At 45.0% G+C, this 23,959-nt stretch overlaps 1 protein-coding gene across 4 annotated transcripts in view; it reads left to right on the top strand.

Annotated features, from left to right (window-relative positions):
- Positions 1-23,959, top strand: part of LOC106569453 (ephrin type-A receptor 3-like) — a 236,274-nt gene that overhangs the window by 32,625 nt on the left and 179,690 nt on the right. For all 4 annotated transcript variants that reach the window (XM_082960964.1, XM_082960963.1, XM_045694301.2 and 1 more), the window contains exon 2: positions 9,726-9,790. In XM_082960964.1, coding sequence (XP_082817090.1) covers positions 9,726-9,790 — 65 coding nt within the window. The remainder of the gene's footprint in view (positions 1-9,725; positions 9,791-23,959) is intronic.

Below are 23,959 nucleotides of genomic sequence, written 5' to 3' on the forward strand. Positions count from 1 at the left end.
CAAGGAGTGGGATAGAGAGTAGAGAGACAGTGAGGAGTGAGATAGAGAGTAGAGAGACAGTGAGGAGTTAGATAGAGAGGACAGAGACAGAGAGAAGTGAGATGGAGAGGAGAGAGACAGCGAGGAGTGGGATAGAGAAGACTGCAAGGAGTGAAATAGAGAGGAGAGAGATAGCAGAGTGTGATAGAGAGGACAGAGACAGAGAGGTGTGAGATAGAGAGGTCAGAGACAGAGAGGAGTGAGATAGAGAGGAGAGAAACAGTGAGGAGTGAGACAGAGAGGAGAGAGACAGTGAGATAGAGAGGAGAGAGACAGTGAGGAGTGAGGAGTGAGATAGAGAGACATAGAGGAGTGAGGTAGAGATGAGTGAGACTGATAGAGACAGAGGAGTGAGATAGAAAGAGACAGAGAGTAGTCAGAGAGAGACAGAGGAGTGAGATAGAGAGAAACAGATAGGAGTGAGATAGAGAGGAGAGACAGTGAGGCGCGAGATAGAGAGGAGAGAGACAGTGAGAGAGAGACAGTGCTAAGTGAGATAGAGAAGAGAGAGACAGTGAGGAGTGAGATAGAGAGGAGAGAGACAGTGAGATAGAGAGGAGAAAGACAGTAAGGAGTGAGATAGAGAGGAGAGAAACTGTGAGGAGTGAGATAGAGAGGAGAGAGACAGTGAGATAGAAAGACAGTGCTAAGTGAGATAGAGAGGAGAGAGACAGTGAGGAGTGAGATAGAGAGGAGAGGGACAGTGAGATAGAGAGGAGAGAGACAGTGAGGAGTGAGATAGAGAGGAGCAAGACAGATGAGTGAGATAGAGACAGAGAGTAGTCAGATAGAGAGAGACAGAGGAGTGGGATAGAGAGACAGTGCTAAGTGAGATAGAGAGGAGAGAGACAGTGAGGAGTGAGATAGAGAGGAGAGGGACAGTGAGATAGAGAGGAGAGAGACAGTGAGGAGTGAGATAGAGAGGAGTGAGACAGATGAGTGAGATAGAGACAGAGAGTAGTCAGATAGAGAGAGACAGAGGAGTGGGATAGAGAGAGACAGAGAGGAGTGAGATAGAGAGAGACAGTGAGGAGTGAGATAGAGAGAGACAGTGAGGAGTGAGATAGACAGAGGAGTGAGATAGAGAGAGACAGAGAGGAGTAAGATATGAGATAGACAGGAGGAGTGAGATGGAGAGGAGAGAGACAGCGAGGATGGGGATAGAGAGTAGAGATACAGTGAGGAGAGAGACAGCAAGAAGTGAGATATGAGAGAGACAGGAGGAGTGAGATAGAGAGACAGCGAGGAGGGGATAGAGAGGAGAGAGACAGCGAGGAGTGAGATAGAGAGAGACAGTGAGGAGTGAGATAGGAGAGAGACAGGGAGGAGTGAGATAGAGAGATACAGAGAGGAGTGAGATAGGAGAGAAACAGGGCGGTGTGAGATAGGAGAGAGACAGGAGTAGTGAGATAGGAGAGAGACAGAGATACAGCAAGGAGTGAGATAGGAGAAAGACAGGGAGGAGTGAGATAGAGAGGAGAGAGACAGTGAGATAGAGAGGAGAGAGATAGAGAGGAGAGAGACACAGAGAAGTGAGATAGAGAGGAGCGAGGCAGAGAGTAGTCAGATAGAGAAAGACAAAGGAGTGAGAGAGAGGAGTGAGGTACTGAGGAGAGAGACAGAGAGGAGTGAGATAGAGAGGAGCGAAACAGATGATTGAGATAGATAGAGACAGAGGGTAGTCAGATAGAGAGAGACAGAGGAGTGAGATAGAGAGAGACAGTGAGGAGTGAGATAGAGAGAGACATTGGAGTGAGAAGGAAAGAGACAGAGAGGAGTGTGATAGGAGAGAGACAGGGAGGAGTGAGATAGAGAGAGAGAGGAGCGAAATAGAGAGAGACAGAGAGGAGTGAGATAGGAGAGAGACAGGGAGTAGTGAGATAGGAGAGAGACAGGGAGGAGTGAGATAAGAGAGAGACAGGAGGAATGAGATAGGAGAGAGACAGGAGGAGTGAGATAGAGAGGAGTGCGATAGAGAGGTGAGAGACAGTGGGGAGTGGGATAGAGAGGAGAGAGACAGTGAGGAGTGAGATAGAGAGGACAGAGACAGTGAGATAGAGAGGAGAGATACAGAGAGGAGTGAGATAGAGAGGAGCGAAACAGATGTGTGAGATAGATGGAGACAGAGGAGTAAGATAGAGAGAGACAGAGAGTAGTCAGATAGAGATAGACAGAGTGAAATAGAGAGAGACAGAGAGGAGTGAGATAGAGACAGTGAGGAGTGAGATAGAGAGAGACAGTGAGGAATGAGATAGAGCGAGACAGGGAGGAGTTAGATAGAGAGGAGAGAGACAGAGAAGAGTGAGATAGAGAGGAGCGAGAGATGATCAGTGAGATAGAGAGAGACAGAGAGTAGTCAGATATAGAGAGACAGAGGAGTGAGATAGAGAGAAACAGATAGACAGTGAGATAGAGAGGAGAGAGAGCGAGGTGTGAAATAGAGAGGAGAGAGACATTGAGATAGAGGGAGAGAGACAGTGAGATAGGGAGGAGAGAGACAGTGAGGAGTGGGATAGAGAGACAGTGCTAAGTGAGATAGAGATGAGAGAGACAGTGAGGAGTGAGATAGAGAGGAGAGAGACAGTGCGATAGAGAGGAGAGAGCCAGTGAGGAGTGAGATAGAGAGGAGAGAGACAGAGAGGAGTGAGATAGAGAGGAGCAAGACAGATGAGTGAGATAGATAGAGACAGAGAGGAGTCAGATAGAGAGAGACAGAGGAGTGATATAGAGAGAGACAGAGAGGAGTGAGATAGAGAGAGACAGTGAGGAGTGAGATAAAGAGACTGTGAGGAGTGAGATAGAGCGAGACAGTGAGGAGTGTGATTGACAGAGGAGTGAGCTTGAGAGAGACAGAGAGGAGTGAGATAGACAGAGGAGTGAGATAGAGAGAGACATAGAGGAGTGAGATATGAGAGAGACAGGAAGAGTGAGATAGAGAGAAGAGAGACAGAGAGTAGTCAGATAGAGAGAGAGGAGTGAGATAGAGAGAGAGGAGTGAGATAGAGATTAGAGAGACAGAGAGGAGTGAGATAGAGAGGAGCGAGACAGATGAGTGAGATAGATAGAGACAGAGGAGTGAGATAGAGAGAGAGAGAGGAGTGAGATAGAGAGGATAGAGACAGAGCATAGTCAGATAGAAAGAGACAGAGGAGTGAGATAGAGAGAGACAGAGAGGAGTGAGATAAAGAGAGACAGTGAGGAGTGAGATAAAGAGAGAAAGTGAGGAGTGAGATAGAGAGAGACAGTGGAGTGTGATAGGAGAGAGACAGGGATGAGTGTGATAGGGGAGAGACAGGGATGAGTGAGATAGGAGAGAGACAGGGAGGAGTGAGATAGGAGAGAGACAGGGAGGAGTGAGATAGAGAGAGACAGAGAGGTGTGAAATAGAGAGAGACAGAGGAGTGAAATAGAGAGAGAGAGGAGTGAAATGGGAGAGAGACAGTGAGGAGTGAGAATAGAGAGAGATAGGTGAGGAGTGAGATAGGAGAGAGACAGGGAGGAGTGAGATAGAGACAGAGAGGTGTGAGATAGAGAGAGACAGAGGAGTGAAATAGAGAGAGACTGAGAGGAGTGAGATAGGAGAGAGACAGGGAGGAGTGAGATAGGGGAGAGACAGGGATGAGTGAGATAGGAGAGAGACAGAGAGAGACAGGGAGGAGTGAGATAGAGAGAGACAGAGAGAGACAGGTAGGAGTGAGATAGGAGAGAGACAGAGAGAGACAGGGATGAGTGAGATAGGAGAGAGACAGAGAGAGACAGGGAGGAGTGAGATAGGAGAGAGACAGAGAGAGACAGGTTGGAGTGAGATAGGAGAGAGACAGGGAGGAGTGAGATAGGAGAGAGACAGAGAGAGACAGGGAGGAGTGAGATAGAGAGAGACAGGGAGGAGTGAGATAGGAGAGAGACAGGGAGGAGTGAGATAAGAGAGAAACAGGAAGAGTGAGATAGAGAGAGACAGAAGGAGTGAGATAGCGTGGAGTGAGACAGAGAGGAGTCAGGAGCTTCTGCAGATGGAGGATAATTAAATATTAATAGTTAGTAGTGGTGAGGCTGTGATTAGGGCTGATTGGGCGTCAGGCAGGGAAGACACAGTTCACACACCTTGGGAGTAACTGGCTCCATCTGAATACACACTTAGCCTTCTAGCTAGCTCATAGCCTTTCTGTCTTCCTCCCTCTTCATAATTCTGTTTCTCTCCTTCTACCTTCCTCCCTCTCCCCAGCCTGGTCTCTGAATACCTCTTAATCCCGTTGCTGAGGAAAGTGGTGAGGGTACGGAGATGTGAACCTGGGAGAGTCAGAGGCAGCATGTATCATATTTATATCATTTAGCTGACGCTCTTATCCATAGCAACTTACAGTAGTGAGTGCATCCATTTTCATACTGGTTCCCCGTGGGAATCAAACCCACACCCCTGGCATTGCAAGCACCATGCTCTACCAGCTGAACTACATGGGACCTGTTCTATTTAACATGCTGTATGTAAGCACTATCCCGTTGACCTGGCATCATCCCGCAGTTATTTTAGCCTTTAGCTGTACCCTTATCCTACTCCTCCTCTGTTCCTCTGGTGATGTGGAGGTTAATCCAGGCCCTGCAGTGCCTAGCTCCACTCCTATTCCCCAGGCACTATCATTTGTTGACTTCTGTAACTGTAAAAGCCTTGGTTTCATGCATGTTAACATTAGAAGCCTCCTCCCTAAGTTTGTTTTATTCACTGCCCTAGCACACTCTGCCAACCCTGATGTCCTGGCCGTGTCTGAATCCTGGCTCAGGTACACCACCAAAAACCCTGAAATGTTCATCCCTAACTATAACATTTTCCGACAACATAGAACTGCCAAAGGGAGCGTTGTTGTAATCTACTGCAGAGGTAGCCTGCAGAGTTCTGTCTTACTATCCAGGTCTGTACCCAAACAATTTGAGCTTCTACTTTTAAAAATCCACCTTTCCAGAAACAAGTCTGTCACCGTTGCCGCTTGCTATAGACCACCATCTGCCCCCAGCTGTGCCCTGGACACCATATGTGAATTGATTGCCCACCATCTATCTTCAGAGCTCGTGCTGCTAGGTGACCTAAACTGGGACATGCTTAACACCCCGGCCATCCTACAATCTAAGCTTGATGCCCTCAATCTCTAACAAATGATCAATGAACCCACCAGGTACAACCCCAAATCCGTAAATACGGGCACCCTCATAGATATCATCCTAACCAACTTGCCCTCCAAATATACCTGTTTTCAACCAAGATCTCAGCGATCACTGCTTCATTGCCTGCATCCGTAACGGGTCTGCGACCACCCCTCATCACTATCAAATGCTCCCTAAAATACTTCAGCGAGCAGGCCTTCCTAATCGACCTGGCCCCGGTATCCTGGAAGGATATTGACCTCATCCCGTCAGTAGAGGATGCCTGGTCATTCTTTAAAAGTGCCTTCCTCAACATCTTAAATAAGCATGCCCCTTTAATTTTTTTTTAACCAGGAACAGATCTAGCCCTTGGTTCTCTCCAGACCTGACTGCCCTTGACCAGCACAAAAACATCCTGTGGCGTACCGCATTAGCATCGAATAGCTGTCACGGGTGTCGTAGGGTAGAGACCAAGACGCAGCGGGAAAATGTACACTCATCTTCTTTTTATTTGGTGAAGAAGGAAAACACATATAACGTATACAAAAACACAACCAAACTTGACAGTCTTGTCAGGCAAACAGCTAAACAAGCACAATGTCCCACAAAAACCCATGAAAAACAAACTCCTAATTATAGGACCCTCAATCAGAGGCAACAATAACCAGCTGCCTCCAATTGAAGGTCCAACCCCAATTAACTAAACATATAAATACAAAAGACTAGATAGAACATAGAAATATACTAACATAGAACAATGACTAACAAACCCCGGACTAATAAATCAAATCACCCCTCTACCTAAACACATACACAAAACACACCCTGAACCACATAAAACAAACACCCCCTGCCACATCCTGACCAAACTATAATAACAAATAACCCCTATACTGGTCAGGACGTGACAGTACCCCCCCCCCCAAAAGGTGTAGACCCCAGATGCACCTCACACAAATAACCAAAAATAACCCCCAAAGCAAAACTAAATCCCAAAACTAAAGGGAGGGAAGGGAGGGTGGCAGCCGTCACCGATGGCTCCTGTGCTACACCCCCCCTCCCCAAACCTCCTACAGTGGAGGTGGCTTAGGCGCAGGCCTTAATCCCCTACCGGACCAAACCACCCCCACTGCATACCTCTGCCTGAGGCCAGTCACTGAAGACCCTGGATTGGGCTCTGGGAGCTCTGGACTGTAGGGCGACTCTAGGAGCTCTGGACTGTAGACCGACTCTAGGAGCTTTGGACTGTAGGCCGACTCACTCGGTTCCGGACTGTAGGCAGACTCACTCGGTTCCGGACTGTAGGCCGACTCACTCGGTGCCGGACTGTAGGCCGTCTCACTCGGTGCCGGACTGTAGGCCGTCTCACTCGGTGCCGGACTGTAGGCCGTCTCACTCGGTACCGGACAGTGGTAGGCCGTCTCACTCGGTTCCGGACAGTGGTAGGCCGTCTCACTCGGTTCCGGACAGTAGGCCATCTCACTCGGTTCCAGACAGTAGGCCGTCTCACTCGGTTCCGGACTAGACACTGTTACCGGATACTCTGGACGAGGTACTGTTGCCGGATACTCTGGACGAGGTACTGTTGCCGGACACTCTGGACGAGAAACTGTTGCCGGACACTCTGGACGAGGTACTGTTGCCGGAGACTCTGGACGAGGTACTGTTGCCGGACACTCTGGACGAGGTACTGTTGCCGGACTCTCTGGACGAGGTACTGTTGCCGGACTCTCTGGACGAGGTACTGTTGCCGGACACTCTGGACGAGGTACTGTTGCCGGACACTCTGGACGAGGTACTGTTGCCGGACACTCTGGACGAGGTACTGTTGCCGGACACTCTAGACTGGCACTGGGCTGACGCACTGGAAGCCTAATGCGTGGGGCTGGTAGTGGAGGTACCAGACTGGGGACACGCACCTCAGGGCTAGTGCGGGGAGCAGGAACAGGACGAGTTGGACTGGGCTGACGCACTGGAAGCCTGGTGCGTGGTGCTGGTTTAGGAGACGCCAGACACCTCAGGGTCAGCACGAGAAGCAGGAACTGGATACACCGGGACATGGGTAAGCACTGGAGGTCTGGAGCGCACCTCTTGCACAACCCATCCTGGCTGGATGGATCTAGCAGCCCTGCACAAGCGGAGTGCTGGTACAGGGCGAACTGGGCTGTGCAGAGACCTGATGGTTGCCGTGCGTAGAGCAGGTGTAGGATAGCCTGGGCCTAGGAGGCGCACTGGTGGCCAGATGCGTTGTGCAGGCATCCTCCTTCCAGGCTGGATGCCTACTCTAGCACGGCACTTGCGAGGGGCTGGGATCGCTCGCACTGGACTGTGCGTGCGCACGGGCGAGATCGTGCGCACTTCCGCATACTCCGGCGTTCTCCACTCCAGTTGCTTCCCATAATAAGCACGGGGAGCTGGCTTAGGGCTCACCCTTGGCCCAGCCAAACTACCCGTCTCCCCCCCCCAAAAAAATTATTGGGGGTGCCTCTTGTGCTTCCCTATCGGCGCGTATAAAGCCTCATACCAACGCCGCTCTGCCTTGGCTGTCTCTATCTCCTCCGGTGGGCGACGATATTCCCCAGCCTGGTGCCATGGTCCAGCCCCGTCCAGAATTTTCTCCCATGTCCATGATTCCCGACAGTCCTTCTGTTGCTGCTTCCTCCGCTGCTTGGTCTGTGGTTGGTGGGAGATTCTATCACGGGTGTTGTAGGGTAGAGACCAAGACGCAGCGGGAAAATGTACACTCATCTTCTTTTTATTTGGTGAAGAAGGAAAACACATATAACGTATACAAAAACACAAACGAACTTGACAGTCTTGTCAGGCAAACAGCTAAACAAGCACAATGTCCCACAAAAACCCATGAAAAACAAACTCCTAATTATAGGACCCACAATCAGAGGCAACCATAACCAGCTGCCTCCAATTGAAGCTCCAACCCCAAATTAACTAAACATAGAAATATAGAAAACTAGATAGAAATATACTAACATAGAACAATGACTAACAAACCCCGGACTAATAAATCAAATCACCCCTCTACCTAAACACATACACAAAACACACCCTGAACCACACAAAACAAACACCCCCTGCCACGTCCTGACCAAACAATAATAACAAATAACCCCTATACTGGTCAGGACGTGACAATAGCCCCCGTGATATGCAACTTTTCAGGGATGTTAGGAACAAATATACAGAGGCAGTCAGGAAAGCTAAGGCTTGCTTTTTCAAGCAGAAATGTGCATCCTGTAGCACAAACTCAAAAAAGTTATTGGACACTGTAAAGTCCATGGAGAATAAGAGCACCTCCTCCCAGCTGCCCACTGCACTGAGGCTAGGAAACACTGTCACCACCGATAAATCCACTATAATTGAGAATTTCAAGAAGCATTTTTCTATGGCTGGCCATGCTTTCCACCTGGCTACCCCTACCCCGGTCAACAGCCCTGCACTCTCCACAGCAACTCGCCCAAGCCTCCCCATTTCTCCTTCACCCAAATCCAGATAGCTGATGTTCTTAAAGAACTGCAAAACCTGGACCCCTACAAATCAGCCTGGCTAGACAATCTGGACCCTCTCTTTTTAAAATTATCTGCCGAAATTGTTGCAACCACTATTACTAGCCTGTTCAACCTCTCTTTCATATTGTCTGAGATTCCCAAAGATTGGAAAGCTGCCGCGACCATCCCCCTCTTCAAAGGGGGAGACACTCTCGACCCAAATTGCTACAGACCTTTCCAAGACCTTTCTAAGGTCTTGGAAAGCCAAGTCAACAAACAGATTACCGACCATTTCGAATCCCACCATACTTTTTCCGCTATTCAATCTGGTTTCAGAGCTGGTCAAGGGTGCACCTCAGCCACGCTCAAGGTCCTAAACGATATCATAACCGCCATCGATAAGAGACATTACTGTGCAGCCGTATTCATCGACCTGGCGAAGGCTTTTGACTCTGTCAATCACCACATTCTTATTGGCAGACTCAACAGCCTTGGTTTCTCAAATAATTGCCTCGCCTGGTTCACCAACTACTTCTCTGATAGAGTTCAGTGTGTCAAATCGGAGGGCCTGTTGTCCGGACCTCTGGCAGTCTCTATGGGGGTGCCACAGAGTTCAATTCTCGGGCCGACTCTCTTCTCTGTATACATCAATGATGTCGCTCTCGCTGCTGGTGATTCTCTACTTGCACATTCATCTTCTGCACATCTACCATTCCAGTGTCTAATTGCTATATTGTAATTACTTCGCCACCATGTCCTATGTATTGCCTTACCTCCCTTATCTTACCTCATTTGCACTCACTGTATATAGATTTTTCTTTTTTTCTACTGTATTATTGACTGTATGTTTGTTTAATCCATGTGTAACTCTGTGTTGTTGTATGTGTCGAACTGCTGTCCTTTATCTTGGCCAGGTCACAGTACAAAAGAGAAAACCTAGAAAACCTTTGACCAGACAGTACAGCTGTTCCAATAACCAATTTAACCTCCTGTAGTTCTATTTGTTGTGTTAACCAGTCTGTTCTCGCTGTCTCTGTCTGTCTGCAGTGACGTTGTTGGACTCCATGTCTGCTCTGGGAGACCTGGGCTGGGAGGCATACCCTGCAGAGGGGGTGAGTAACACTGTGACATCACTTCCTGTCTGAGGCAGCCATACGGGATCCCTTCAACCCGATCCACACAAACACACACACACACACACACACACACACACACACACACACACACACACACACACACACACACACACACACACACCGTTGTTCCTTTGGAACTTTTGTGAGTGTAATGTTTACTGTTCATTTTATATTGTTTATTATCCATTTCACTTGCTTTAGCAATGTAAACATGTGTTTCCCATGCCAATGAAGCCCTTTGAATTTTGAGAGAGAGAGAGAGATGACTTCTAGCTATATCTGGAGTCTGGAGGGGGAATTTACAAATTATTCGCTGGCTTCGTTTTTTTGCCGGCTGCGATTTGGCTAGGGGGTGCATATTGTATTGTAACACTGACGTTGGGTTGTGTAACAGGCTGTGATTTGGGGAGGGGGTGCATATTGTTTTGTAACACTGACGTTGGGTTGTGTAACAGGCTGTGATTTGGGGAGGGGGTGCATATTGTATTGTAACCCTGACGTTGGGTTGTGTAACAGGCTGTGATTTGGGGAGGGGGTGCATATTGTATTGTAACCCTGACGTTGGGTTGTGTAACAGACTGTGATTTGGGGAGGGGGTGCATATTGTATTGTAACACTGACGTTGGGTTGTGTAACAGGCTGTGATTTGGGGAGGGGGTGCATATTGTATTGTAACCCTGACGTTGGGTTGTGTAACAGGCTGTGATTTGGGGAGGGGGTGCATATTGTATTGTAACACTGGCGTTGGGTTGTGTAACAGGCTGTGATTTGGGGAGGGGGTGCATATTGTTATGTAACACCGGCGTTGGGTTGTGTAACAGGCTGTGATTTGGGGGGGGGGGGGTGCATATTGTATTGTAACACTGGCGTTGGGTTGTGTAACAGGCTGCTGTGAAGGAAACAACCCAGGGAGTATCAGAATGCCAGAGTCATGCCTCGTTAAAACACAAGAGAGGAATGGAGAGAAGGAGTGAATGAATGAATGAATGAATGAATGAATGAATGAATGAATGAATGAATGAATGAATGAATGAATGAACGAAAAGGCATTCGGCAAGAAATGACATAGGGATGTAACCGTAGAAACCAGCTGAAGAGAAAGAAAGAGCTGAAATCTTGAATGTTTCTTTTCTTTAACTGATGGCACCTCCATTGAAAAGATTTCAGTGTGATTTCTACAACCTGGTAGTTTGCTGACAACACCAAAGCTGTGGGTTCTAGCATTAAAATACTACATGCTACATGTTAACCACACAACCAACTTAAAATAAAATACCTATTTCAAATAGTAGAGGTAAGCTTGATCGCAACCTCAATCAAGCATTTGACAGTTTGACGTACATTGTATGTATTTGACCCAAGTGTGGTTAACAGTTTGATAAAGACCACACTAACACCCATCTTGATGATTCAAGGCTCCTGCTTTGTGCCACTGGCTGAGTGCTTAAGATAGGAGAAGAGTTACAGGTACTTACTTCAGATGACACAGAACACACAGGTTGGCTGTGTCACGCCACGGCAACAGAAGATATCAACAGGCTGGCCACAGCCACAGAAGATATCAACAGGCTGGCTGAGTTACTCCACAGCAACAGGAGATAACAACATGCTGGCTGAGTTACTCCACAGAAACAGGAGATAACAACATGCTGGCTGAGTCACTCCACAGAAACAGGAGATAACAACATGCTGGCTGAGTCACTCCACAGAAACAGGAGATAACAACAGGCTGGCTGAGTTACTCCACAGCAACAGGAGATAACAACATGCTGGCTGAGTTACTCCACAGAAACAGGAGATAACAACATGCTGGCTGAGTCACTCCACAAAAACAGGAGATAACAACATGCTGGCTGAGTCACTCCACAGAAACAGGAGATAACAACAGGCTGGCTGAGTCAGGCCACAGCAACAGAAGATATCAACAGGCTGGCTGAGTTACTCCACAGCAACAGAAGATATCAACAGGCTGGCTGAGTTACTCCACAGCAACAGGAGATAACAACATGCTGGCTGAGTTACTCCACAGAAACAGGAGATAACAACATGCTGGCTGAGTCACTCCACAGAAACAGGAGATAACAACATGCTGGCTGAGTCACTCCACAGAAACAGGAGATAACAACAGGCTGGCTGAGTTACTCCACAGCAACAGGAGATAACAACATGCTGGCTGAGTTACTCCACAGAAACAGGAGATAACAACATGCTGGCTGAGTCACACCACAAAAACAGGAGATAACAACATGCTGGCTGAGTCACTCCACAGAAACAGGAGATAACAACAGGCTGGCTGAGTTACTCCACAGAAACAGGAGATAACAACATGCTGGCTGAGTCACTACACAGAAACAGGAGATAACAACAGGCTGGCTGAGTTACTCCACAGAAACAGGAGATAACAACATGCTGGCTGAGTTACTCCACAGAAACAGGAGATAACAACAGGCTGGCTGAGTTACTCCACAGAAACAGGAGATAACAACAGGCTGGCTGAGTTACTCCACAGAAACAGGAGATAACAACAGGCTGGCTGAGTTACTCCACAGCAACAGGAGATAACAACATGCTGGCTGAGTTACTCCACAGAAACAGGAGATAACAACATGCTGGCTGAGTCACTCCACAAAAACAGGAGATAACAACATGCTGGCTGAGTCACTCCACAGAAACAGGAGATAACAACAGGCTGGCTGAGTCACGCCACAGCAACAGAAGATATCAACAGGCTGGCTGAGTTACTCCACAGCAACAGAAGATATCAACAGGCTGGCTGAGTTACTCCACAGCAACAGGAGATAACAACATGCTGGCTGAGTTACTCCACAGAAACAGGAGATAACAACATGCTGGCTGAGTCACTCCACAGAAACAGGAGATAACAACATGCTGGCTGAGTCACTCCACAGAAACAGGAGATAACAACAGGCTGGCTGAGTTACTCCACAGCAACAGGAGATAACAACATGCTGGCTGAGTTACTCCACAGAAACAGGAGATAACAACATGCTGGCTGAGTCACACCACAAAAACAGGAGATAACAACATGCTGGCTGAGTCACTCCACAGAAACAGGAGATAACAACAGGCTGGCTGAGTTACTCCACAGAAACAGGAGATAACAACATGCTGGCTGAGTCACTACACAGAAACAGGAGATAACAACAGGCTGGCTGAGTTACTCCACAGAAACAGGAGATAACAACATGCTGGCTGAGTTACTCCACAGAAACAGGAGATAACAACAGGCTGGCTGAGTTACTCCACAGAAACAGGAGATAACAACAGGCTGGCTGAGTTACTCCACAGAAACAGGAGATAACAACATGCTGGCCGAGTTACTCCACATAAACAGGAGATAACAACATGCTGGCTGAGTCACTCCACAGAAACAGGAGATAACAACAGAAATGATGATATCCTCCTTACCTGTATTACCCTGCCTGAGGTAACCTGAGGAAATAGAGCACGAGAGAGAGAAATGAGGGGGGAGAGAGAGTGAGGGATATATATATATATATATATATATATATATATATATATATATATATATATATCTCCTTGAAGTCGGAAGTTTACATACACTTAGGTTGGAGTCATTAAAACTAATTTTTCAATCACTCCACACATTTCTTGTTAACAAACTATAGTTTTGGCAAGTCGGTTAGGACATCTACTTTGTGCATGACACAAGTCATTTTTCCAACAATTGTTTACAGACAGATTATTTCACTTATAATTTACTGTGTCACAATTACAGTGGGTCAGAAGTTTACATACACTAAGTTGACTGTGCATTTAAACAGCTTGGAAAATTCCAGAAATTGATGTCATGGCTTTAGAAGCTTCTGATAGGCTAATTGACATCATTTGAGTCAATTGGAGGTGTACCTGTGGATGTATTTCAAGGCCTATCTTCAAACTAAGTCCCTCTGCTTGACATCATGGGAAAATCAAAGGAAATCAGCAAAGACCTCAGAAATAAAATTGTGGGCCTCCACAAGTCTGGTTCATCCTTGGGAGCAATTTCCAAATGCCTGAAGGTACCACAGTCATCTGTTTTAAAACAATAGTACGCAAGTATAAACACCATGGGACCACGCAGCCGTCATACCGCTCAGGAAGGACACGCGTTCTGTCTCTTAGAGATGACCGTACTTTGGTGTGAAAAGTGCAAATCAATCCCAGAACAACAGCAAAGGACCTTGTGAACCTGCTGGAGGAAACGGGTACAAAAGTATTTATATCAACAGTAAAATGAGTCCTATATCGACATAACCTGAAAGGCCACTCAGCAAGGAAGAAGCCACTGCTCCAAAACTGCCATAAAAAAGCCAGACTATGGTTTGCAACTGTACATGGGGACAAATATCGTACTTTTTGGAGAAAGGTCCTCTGGTCTGATGAAACAAAAATAGAACTGTTTGACCATAATGACCGTCGTTATGTTTGGAGGAAAAAGGGGGAGGCTTGCAAGCCGAAGAACATCATCCCAACCTTGAAGCACGGGGGTGGCATCATCATATTGTGAGGGTGCTTTGCTGCAGGAGGGACTGGTGCACTTCACAAAATAGATGGCATCATGAGGTAGGAAAATGATGTGGATATATTGAAGCACATCTCAAGACATCAGTCAGGAAGTTAAAGCTTGGTCGCAAATGGGTCTTCCAAATGGACAATGACCCCAAGCATACTTCCAAAGTTGTGGCAAAATGGCTTAAGAACAACAAAGTCAAGGTATTCGAGTGGCCATCACAAAGCCCTGACCTCAATCCTATAGAAAATTTGTAGGCAGAACTGAAAAAGCGTGTTACGAGCAAGGACAGCCTACAAACCTGACTCAGTTACACCAGCTCTGTCAGGAGGAATGGGCCAAAATTCACTCAATTTATTGTGGAAAGCTTGTGGAAGGCTACGCGAAACATTTGACCTTAGTTAAACAATTTAAAGGCAATGCTACCAAATACTAATTGAGTGTATCTAAACTTCTGACCCACTGGGAATGTGATTAAAGAAATAAAAGCTGAAATAAATCATTCTCTCTACTATTATTCTGACATTTCACATTCTTAAAATAAAGTGGTGATCCTAACTGACCTAAGACAGGGAATCTTTACTAGGATTAAATGTCAGGAATTGTGAAAAACTGAGTTTAAACGTATTTGGCTAAGGTGTATATATATATATATATATGTATATACTGGCTCAACGCTCCAACCACTAATTGGGTTGAGGTCGGGTGACTGTGGAAGCCAGGTCATCTGATGCAGCACTCCATCACTCTTCTTCTTTGTCAAATTGCCTTTACACAGCCTGGAGGTGTGTTGGGTCATTGTCCTGTTGAAAAACAAATGATAGTCCCACTAAGCGCAAACCAGATGTGATGGCATATCGCTGAAGAATGCTGTGGTAGCCATGCTGGTTAAGTGTTTAAGTGTGCCTTGAATTCTAAATAAATCACAGACAGTGTCACCAGCAAAGCACCCCCACCCCACCACACATCCTCCTCCATGCTTCACGGTGGGAACCACACATGCGGAGATCATCCGTTCACTTACTCTGCGTCCAAAGGACAGATTTCCACCTGTCTAATGTCCATTGCTCGTTTCTTGGCCCAAGCAAGTCTCTTCTTATTATTGATGTCCTTTAGTACTGGTTTCTTTGCAGCCTGACTCACACAGGCCTGACTCACACAGTCTTCTCTGAACAGTTGATGTTGAGATGTGTCTGTTACTTGAACTCTGCAATCTGAGGTGAGGTCAACTCTAATTAACTTATCCTCTGCAGCAGAGGTAACTCTGGGTCTTCCTTTCCTGTGGCGGTCCTCATGAGATCCAATATCATCATAGCACTTGATGGTTTTTGCGACTGCACTTGAAGAAACTTTTGAAGTTCTTGAAATTTTCCAGATTGACTGACCTTCATGTCTTAAAGTAATAAAGGACTGTTGTTTCTCTTTGCTTATTTGTGCTGTTTTTGCCATAATATGGACTTGGTCTTTAACCAAATAGGGCTATCTTCTGTATACCACCCCTACTTTGTCACAACACAACCGATTGACTCAAACAAATTCAGATGGAAAGAAATTCTGCAAATTAACTTTTAAGAAGGCACACCTGTTAATTTAAATGCATTCCAGGTGACTACCTCATGAATCTGGTTGAGAGAATGCCAAGAGTGTGCAAATCTGTCATCAAGGCAAAGAGTGGCTACTTTAAAGAATCTCAAATCTCAAATATATTTTGCTTTGTTAAACACTTTTTGGTTACTACATGATTCAATATGTGTTATTTCATAGTTTTGATGTCTTCACTATTATCCTAAAATGTAGAAAATAGTAAAAAATAAAGTAAAACCCTTGAATGAGTCGGTGTGTCAAAGCTTTTGACTAGTAATGTATATATACATATATACATATTTGCACATCGCTACAACACTGTATATAGACATACTATTACATTTTACATGTCTTTATTATCTTGGAACTTGTGTGAGTGTAATTTTTACTGTTCACTTTTCAATGTTTATTTCACTTTTGTTTATCCATTTCACTTGCTTTGGCAATGTAAACATATGTTTCCCATGCCAATAAAGCCCCTTGAATTGAATTTAGAGAGAGAGAGAGAGAGAGAGAGAGAGAGAGAGAGAGAGATATGAGAAAAAGAGATAGGAGAGATCGAGAGGAAAGAGATAGGAGAATGAGATAGAACACCATTCTAAATACAACCCATATTTGTGTTTGCTTTATTTTTGCTTTTGTACTTTTGTACTAACTGTTTGCACATCGTTACAACAGTGTACATGGACATAATACAACATTTGAAATGTCTTTATCCTTTTGGAACTTTTGTGAGTGTAATGAGAGAGAGAGAGAGAGAGAGAGAGAGAGAGAGAGAGAGAGAGAGAGAGAGATAGATAGCTGAGGTGCTGATCAGTATGTAAATATCTGCATCTTGTTTTTTTATCTAGTTAAACTCTGACCCCAGAATCTGCTTACAAGTCACACAGACAGACATTTCCACCAAAGATTTTTGGGGACTTTTTGTCTTTCTTTAATGATACATCCTCATTTCATTAACCCCCTCCCCCCCTTGAAAAAAAAAAAATTCCCCTGTGCTGCATACTCACCTTGCCCTCTACCTCACGATACAAAACAACATCACACATCACAATAACCTGAGCAAACAGATAATTCAACAACACACATTTGGCATTTTCCTTATTTGAATACCTGTACCCCATTACACACATCCCAACAGTAAGACCCACCCCCAACCTCTCACACAGAAATTCCAATAGAGACATTAAAAGGCATTAACCTGGCGCACACAGAAAACACATGAATCACAGTTTCACTCATGGCACAGAAAGGACACACCTGTCAGACTCCCAGGTGGCTCCTAATGTTCCTCACTTTAGTGCAGAGGCTGTAGAGGGCTTTACCTCCCACCCCCTCAAAATCTCCCAGGCTCGGAGTGTTAAAGTCCAACAAGTCCTCCATACCCCCTTGCCAGTTCCCAGTCTCTGCCATCACCTGCAGTGGCGGAAACATTGGTGGCCCCTCCCTCTTTGCCGCTCAAACACCCCCCTTACCAGCACAGACAGTGCATCTTGGACCTCCCCCAGGAATCTCTCCAGCAGCCTAAGAGATGTTAATTCTGTTTGTTGTGCCAGGACTTCCAGGGTTTTCGACCCCTCTTCCCTCCCAGCCTTAGTAAGCCCGCTGCCATCAGTCGCTTCTGCAGGGTGGCTGCCCCGATAGAGGGCATCCTTGTCTAATGCCCCGCCTCACACAGACTGGCCTACTGAGCCCCCCTCCCACCTTCACCATACATGATGCCCCACTATACAACATCTTCACACAAGCCAAAAACATTTCCCTAAACCCAAACACCAAAATCACATTTAACAGATACTCATGGTCTACTCTATCAAAAGCTTTCTCTAGGTCTAGAGACCGGTTAAAAGTTTACATTAGAAACTCAACAAGTTCAACATGTCCCTGATAAAGAACAATTTGTCAGTGATTGAGCGTCCCGGTACATGGTATGTCTGGTCCTTGTGCAATATAGAGTCCATATGGGGCTTCAGTCTGTTAGCGAGGACCTTGGCAAATATCTTCTAGTCCGCAAAGAGCAATGCCACATGCCTCCAATTCTTAAGTTAAGACAAGTCCCCTTTTTTAGGCTGGAGAGTCAGAGCCGCCCGACGGCAGCTCATCTGCAACTCTCCTACCCTGACGCACTCACGCAACACGCAAAAGATGTCCAGTCCAATTATTCCACTGGGAGTCCATCGACCCCAGGTGCATGGCCAAGGGACATCTGGGTTACGGCCTCTGACAGTTCATGGGACAACAAGGGAATTTCCATTTCATCCCTCTGTGCCAGAGAGAGCTTAGGGAGTTCTGCAAACAAAACCTGAGCACACATAGATCACACAGCTCTGCCCTATACAACTCAGTAGAAAACTCCACAGTCCGCTCCCGCATCTCCCCCACCTCAGAGGTCACCCGCCCATCAGACAGCCGCAGACAATGTGTACCCTTGGCTTCACCACTTTCCAAACCAAAGAAGAAGGAGCTGGGAGCATCCATCTCCTTGAGAACCAAGCTCTTACAAGTGCACCATTTGCTTTAACCTGGAAAAACTGCCAGGTCCCTACGCAATTCAGCTAAATTAGCCTGGAGGCCTACATTGCCTTGCCACACCAGCTCTACTTCCACTTCACTGATACTACGCTTGAGTTCCACCAATACTCTCCTAGCCTCTGAGGATGAGACAGCTGTATACTGTTGACAGAAAAGCAGAATTTGTACTTTTCCCACATCCCACCATTGACTCAGAGACTCATACTCTTCTCTTCGCTGCCCCCACCTTTCCCCAAAAGTCTGGAAACCTGAGCAAAAAGTGGCAACTTGTAAGAGCTTTACATTAAACTTCCAATAGGATGCCTGCTGATGCCTTGGGGAAATAGACAGCCGAGCCATGGTTATGTGGTGATCTGAAAAACCCACAGGGAGAATGGTAGCGCCCAACAGCCTATTGCTCTGATTCCTAGACATGTAAAACCGATGGAGTCGAGCTGCACTCACCCCAGCCCCAAAGACCTTCACACGTATACTGTGTGAAGTTCCAGTCCCAGCAGTTCCAGTCCCAGTCGACCACCAGCATCTCCTCAGGCGCTACCTGGAGAGTTCCTGTCTGGGGGCACCCAAACAGATGCCGCCCCCTCTCTCACCCTGGGTTAGGCCCAGCCTCTGCTGCCTGCATCTCATGGCCCCCTGCACATTTACCTCAATTTCCACCACTTGCGCTTGTACCCGCACCTTGTCTACGGCCTTTATGTGGGCACGCAAAGCTCTTATGCCCCAAATCCCTACACTCAATGCACCGTAGACTATCTGTGCTGGCAAACCCCACATAGAGCCCCTCCCCATGCCTCACTTTAAAATGCACATTTAACTGTTGCCCAATGTTATTCACAAACATATGACTATTTTACACCATTTTAAAGACAAGACTCTCATTAATCTAACCACACTGTCCGATTTCAAAAAGGCTTTACAACGAAAGCAAAACATTAGATTATGTCAGCAGAGTACCCAGCCAGAAATAATCAGACACCCATTTTTCAAGCTAGCATATAATGTCACAAAAACCCAGAAGACAGCTAAATGCAGCACTAACCTTTGATGATCTTCATCAGATGACACACATAGGACATTATGTTATACAATACATGCATGTTTTGTTCAATCAAGTTCATATTTATATCAAAAAACAGCTTTTTACATTAGCATGTGACGTTCAGAACTAGCATACCCCCCGCAAACTTCCGGAGGAATTTGCTAACAATTTACTAAATTACTCACGATAAACGTTCACAAAAAGCATAACAATTATTTTAAGAATTATAGATACAGAACTCCTCTATGCACTCGATATGTCCGATTTTAAAATAGCTTTTCGGTGAAAGCACATTTTGCAATATTCTAAGTAGATAGCCCGGCATCACAGGGCTAGCTATTTAGACACCCAGCAAGTTTAGCACTCACCAAAGTCAGATTTACTATAAGAAAAATGTTATTACCTTTGGTGTTCTTCATCAGAATGCACTCCCAGGACTTCTACTTCAATAACAAATGTTGGTTTGGTCCCAAATAATCCATTGTTATATCCAAATAGCGGTGTTTTGTTCGTGCGTTCAAGACACTATCCGAAAGGGTAAAGAAGGGTAATGAGCATGGTGCATTTCGTGACAAAAAAAATTGAAATATTCCATTACCGTACTTCGAAGCATGTCAACCGCTGTTTAAAATCAATTTTTATGCCATTTTTCTCGTAAAAAAGCAATAATATTCAGACCGGGAATCTGCAATTAGGTAAACAGACGAAAGAAAATAAAGCATGGGGTCGACTCGGGCACGCGCCTAAGCCCATTGTCCTCTGATCGGCCACTTGCCAAAAGCGATAATGTGTTTCAGCCAGAGGCTGCCTCGATATCATTCAGCTTTTTCCCGGGCTCTGAGAGCCTATGGGAGCCGTAGGAAGTGTCACGTTACAGCAAAGATCCTCAGTCTTCAATAAAAAGAGCCAAGATGAACAACAACTTGTCAGACAGGCCACTTCCTGTAAGGAATCTTCTCAGGTTTTTGCCTGCCATATGAGTTCTGTTATACTCACAGACACTATTCAAACAGTTTTAGAAACTTTAGGGTGTTTTCTATCCAAAGCCAATAATTATATGCATATTCTAGTTACTGGGCAGGAGTAGTAACCAGATTAAATCGGGTACGTTTTTTTCCGGCCGTGTCAATACTGCCCCCTACCCCCAACAGGATAACAGCAAAATCACAGTCTACCTGAATAGAGCAATACTCATCCCTGATCCATCAACGCCAAATGAACTGCACAATATTAAGACATGTTATATAGATGGAAGGAAATTAGTGTAGAAAATTAGTGTAGAAATCCCAAAAATAATTAGGCAATAACAAATTCAAGCCTTTTTAGACAACTTCCTGGACAAAACATTTCACTGTAATAGTGAAGGTGTAAACTTGGCAGTAGCAGAAAACCAAAGAAAATGAACAACTATGACAAATGGCTTGATGAAGAATGCAAAAACCTAAGAAAAGAAAATGTAGAAACCTACCCAACCAAAAACATAGATACCCAGAAAACCTGAGTCTACGCCTTCACTATGGTTAATCACAAAAACAATACAGAAATACACTACGGAAAGACAAGGAACAGCCCGTCAGAAATCATCTTAATGTAAATGAATAATCCATAGACTCTAACAGCTTCTGGGGAAATTGGAAAACACTAAACAAACAACAACACGAAGAGTTATCTATCCAAAACGGAGATGTGTGGATTAACCACTTCTCAATTTGTTTTGGTTCTATAACAAAGAACAAACAGCAAAAACATATAAATGATCAAATACAAATCTTAGAATCAACTATTAAATACCACCAGAACCTACTGGATTCTCCAATTACACTGAATGAACAGCAGGACAAAATACAAACCCTCCAACCCTAAAAGGCCTATGCTGTTGATGATATCCTACATGAAATTATAAAATATACAGACCACAAATTCCAATTGGCTATACTTAAACTCTTTAACATCATCCTCAGCTCTGGCATCTTTGTCAATATTTGGAACCAAGGACTGATAACCCCAATCCACAAAAGTGGAGACAAATCTTACCCCAATAACTACCGTGGGATATGCGTCAACAGCAACCTTGGGAAAATCCTTTGCATTATCATTAACAGCAGACTTGTACTTTTCCCCAGTGAAAACAATGTACTGAGCAAATGTCAAATTGGCTTTTTACCAAATTACTGTACGACAGACCACATATTCACCTTGCACACCTTAACTGACAAAGAAACAAACCAAAACAAAGGCAGAGTCTTCTCATGCTTTGTTGACTTCAAAAAAGCTTCTGACTCAATTTGGCATGAGGGCCTGCTATACAAATTGATAGAAAGTTGTGTTTTGGGAAGAACATACAACATTATAAAATCCATGTACACAAACAACAAGTGTGCAGTTAAAATAGGTAAAAACACACACATTTCTTTCCACAGGGCAATGGGGTGAGACAGGGATGTACCTTAAGCCCCACCCTCTTCAACATATATATCAACGAATTACCGAGGGCACTCGAACAGTCTGCAGCAACTGGCCTCCGCCTACTAGAATCTGAAGTCAAATGTCTACTGTTTGCTAATAATCTGGTGCTTCTGTCCCCAACCAAGGAGGGCCTACTGCAGCACCTAGATCTTCTGCACAGATTCTGTCAGACCTGACAGTAAATCAGGTCTGCCCTGACAGTAAATCTCAGTAAGACAAAAATAATGGTGTTCTATAAAAGGTCCAGATGCCAGGACCACAAATACACATTCCATCTAGACACTGTTGCCCTAGATATGATTTGATTTTAGAGCACACAAAAAGCTATACATACCTCGGCCTAAACATCAGCACCACAGGTAACTTCCACAAAGCTGTGAATGATCTGAGAGACAAGAAGGGCCTTTTATGCCATCAACAAGAACATAACATGACATACCAATTAGGATCTGGCTAAAAATACTTGAATTAGTTATCGAACCCATTGCCCTTCATGGTTGTGAGGTCTGGGGTCCGCTCACCAACCAAGAATTCACAAAATGAGACACACACCAAATTGAGACATTGCATGCAGAATTCTGCTAAAATATCCCCCGTGTGCAACGTAAACCACCAAATAATGCATGCAGAGCAGAATATGGCCAATACCTGCTAATTATTCAAATCCAGAAAATAGCCGTTAAATTCTACAACCGCCTAAAAGGAAGCGATTCCCGAACCTTCCATAATAAAGCCAGCACCTACAGAGAGATGAACCTGGAGAAGAGTCCCCTAAGAACAGACCCAGAACAGCAACATAATTAGACCAAACCAAATAATGAGAAAACAAAAAGATAATTACGTGACACATTGGAAACAATTAACAAAAATCAGAGCAAACTAGAATGCTATTTGGCCCTAAACAGAGAGTACACAATGGAAGAATATCTGACCACTGTGACTGACCCACAATTAAGGAAAGCTTTGACTATGTACAGACTCAGTGAGCATTGCTATTGTGAAAGGCAGTGAAAGGCTGATCTGGTTCTCAAGAGAAGACAGGCTATGTGCACACTGCCCACAAAATGAGGTGGAAATTGAGCTGCACTTCCTAACCTCCTGCCAAATGTATGACCATATTAGAGACACATATTTCCCTCAGATTACACAGACCCACAAAGAATTTGAAAACAAATCCAATTTTGATAAACTCCTATATCTATTGGGTGAAATTCCACAGTGTGCCATCACAGCAGCAGGATTTTTGATCTGTTGCCACAAGAAAAGGGCAACCAGTGAAGAACAAACACCACTGTAAAAACAACCCACATTTATGTTTATTTATTTTCCCTTTTGTACTTTAACTATTTGCACTTTGCTACAACACTGTATATATACGTAATAAAATGGCAATCAGTGAAGAACAAACACCATTGTAAACACAATCCATATTTATTTAATTTCCATTTTGTACTTTAACTATTTGCACATTGCTACAGCACTGTATATAGACATAATATGACATTTGAAATGTCTTTATTCTTTTGGAACTTTATTCTTTTGGTTATCCATTTCACTTGCTTTGGCAATGTAAACATATGTTTCCCATGCCAATAAATCCTCTTGAATTGAATTGAGAGAGACAGTGAGAGAGATAGAGAAAGAGAGAGAGGGGGGTGGAGGGAGGGAAGATGGGAGAGAAAGAGATACACATTTAGAGTTGAATGATGCAAGATAAACACCAAGTTTAATTAAGCACCAGTCATAACAAAATGATTTACATGCATACATCTTTTCATGGCTTTTCTTTCTTTCAAGAAACAAACGTTTAGGCTGTCACAGAGTCCTACTGGTGGCAGCGACTCCATGAAACTTAGTCACACATTATAGACTTCACTTCCCCTCTCTCACTCTCCAGGATAAAATTTGTTCATGCTCATTACAGGAGAGAAGGTGGGGGATAAGGGAGACATTTAACATTTGTCATTTAGCAGCCCATCTTATCCAGACC

Source organism: Salmo salar, chromosome 14 (assembly GCF_965601325.2).
Source record: "Salmo salar chromosome 14, fSalSal1, whole genome shotgun sequence".
NCBI lineage: Eukaryota > Metazoa > Chordata > Actinopteri > Salmoniformes > Salmonidae > Salmo > Salmo salar.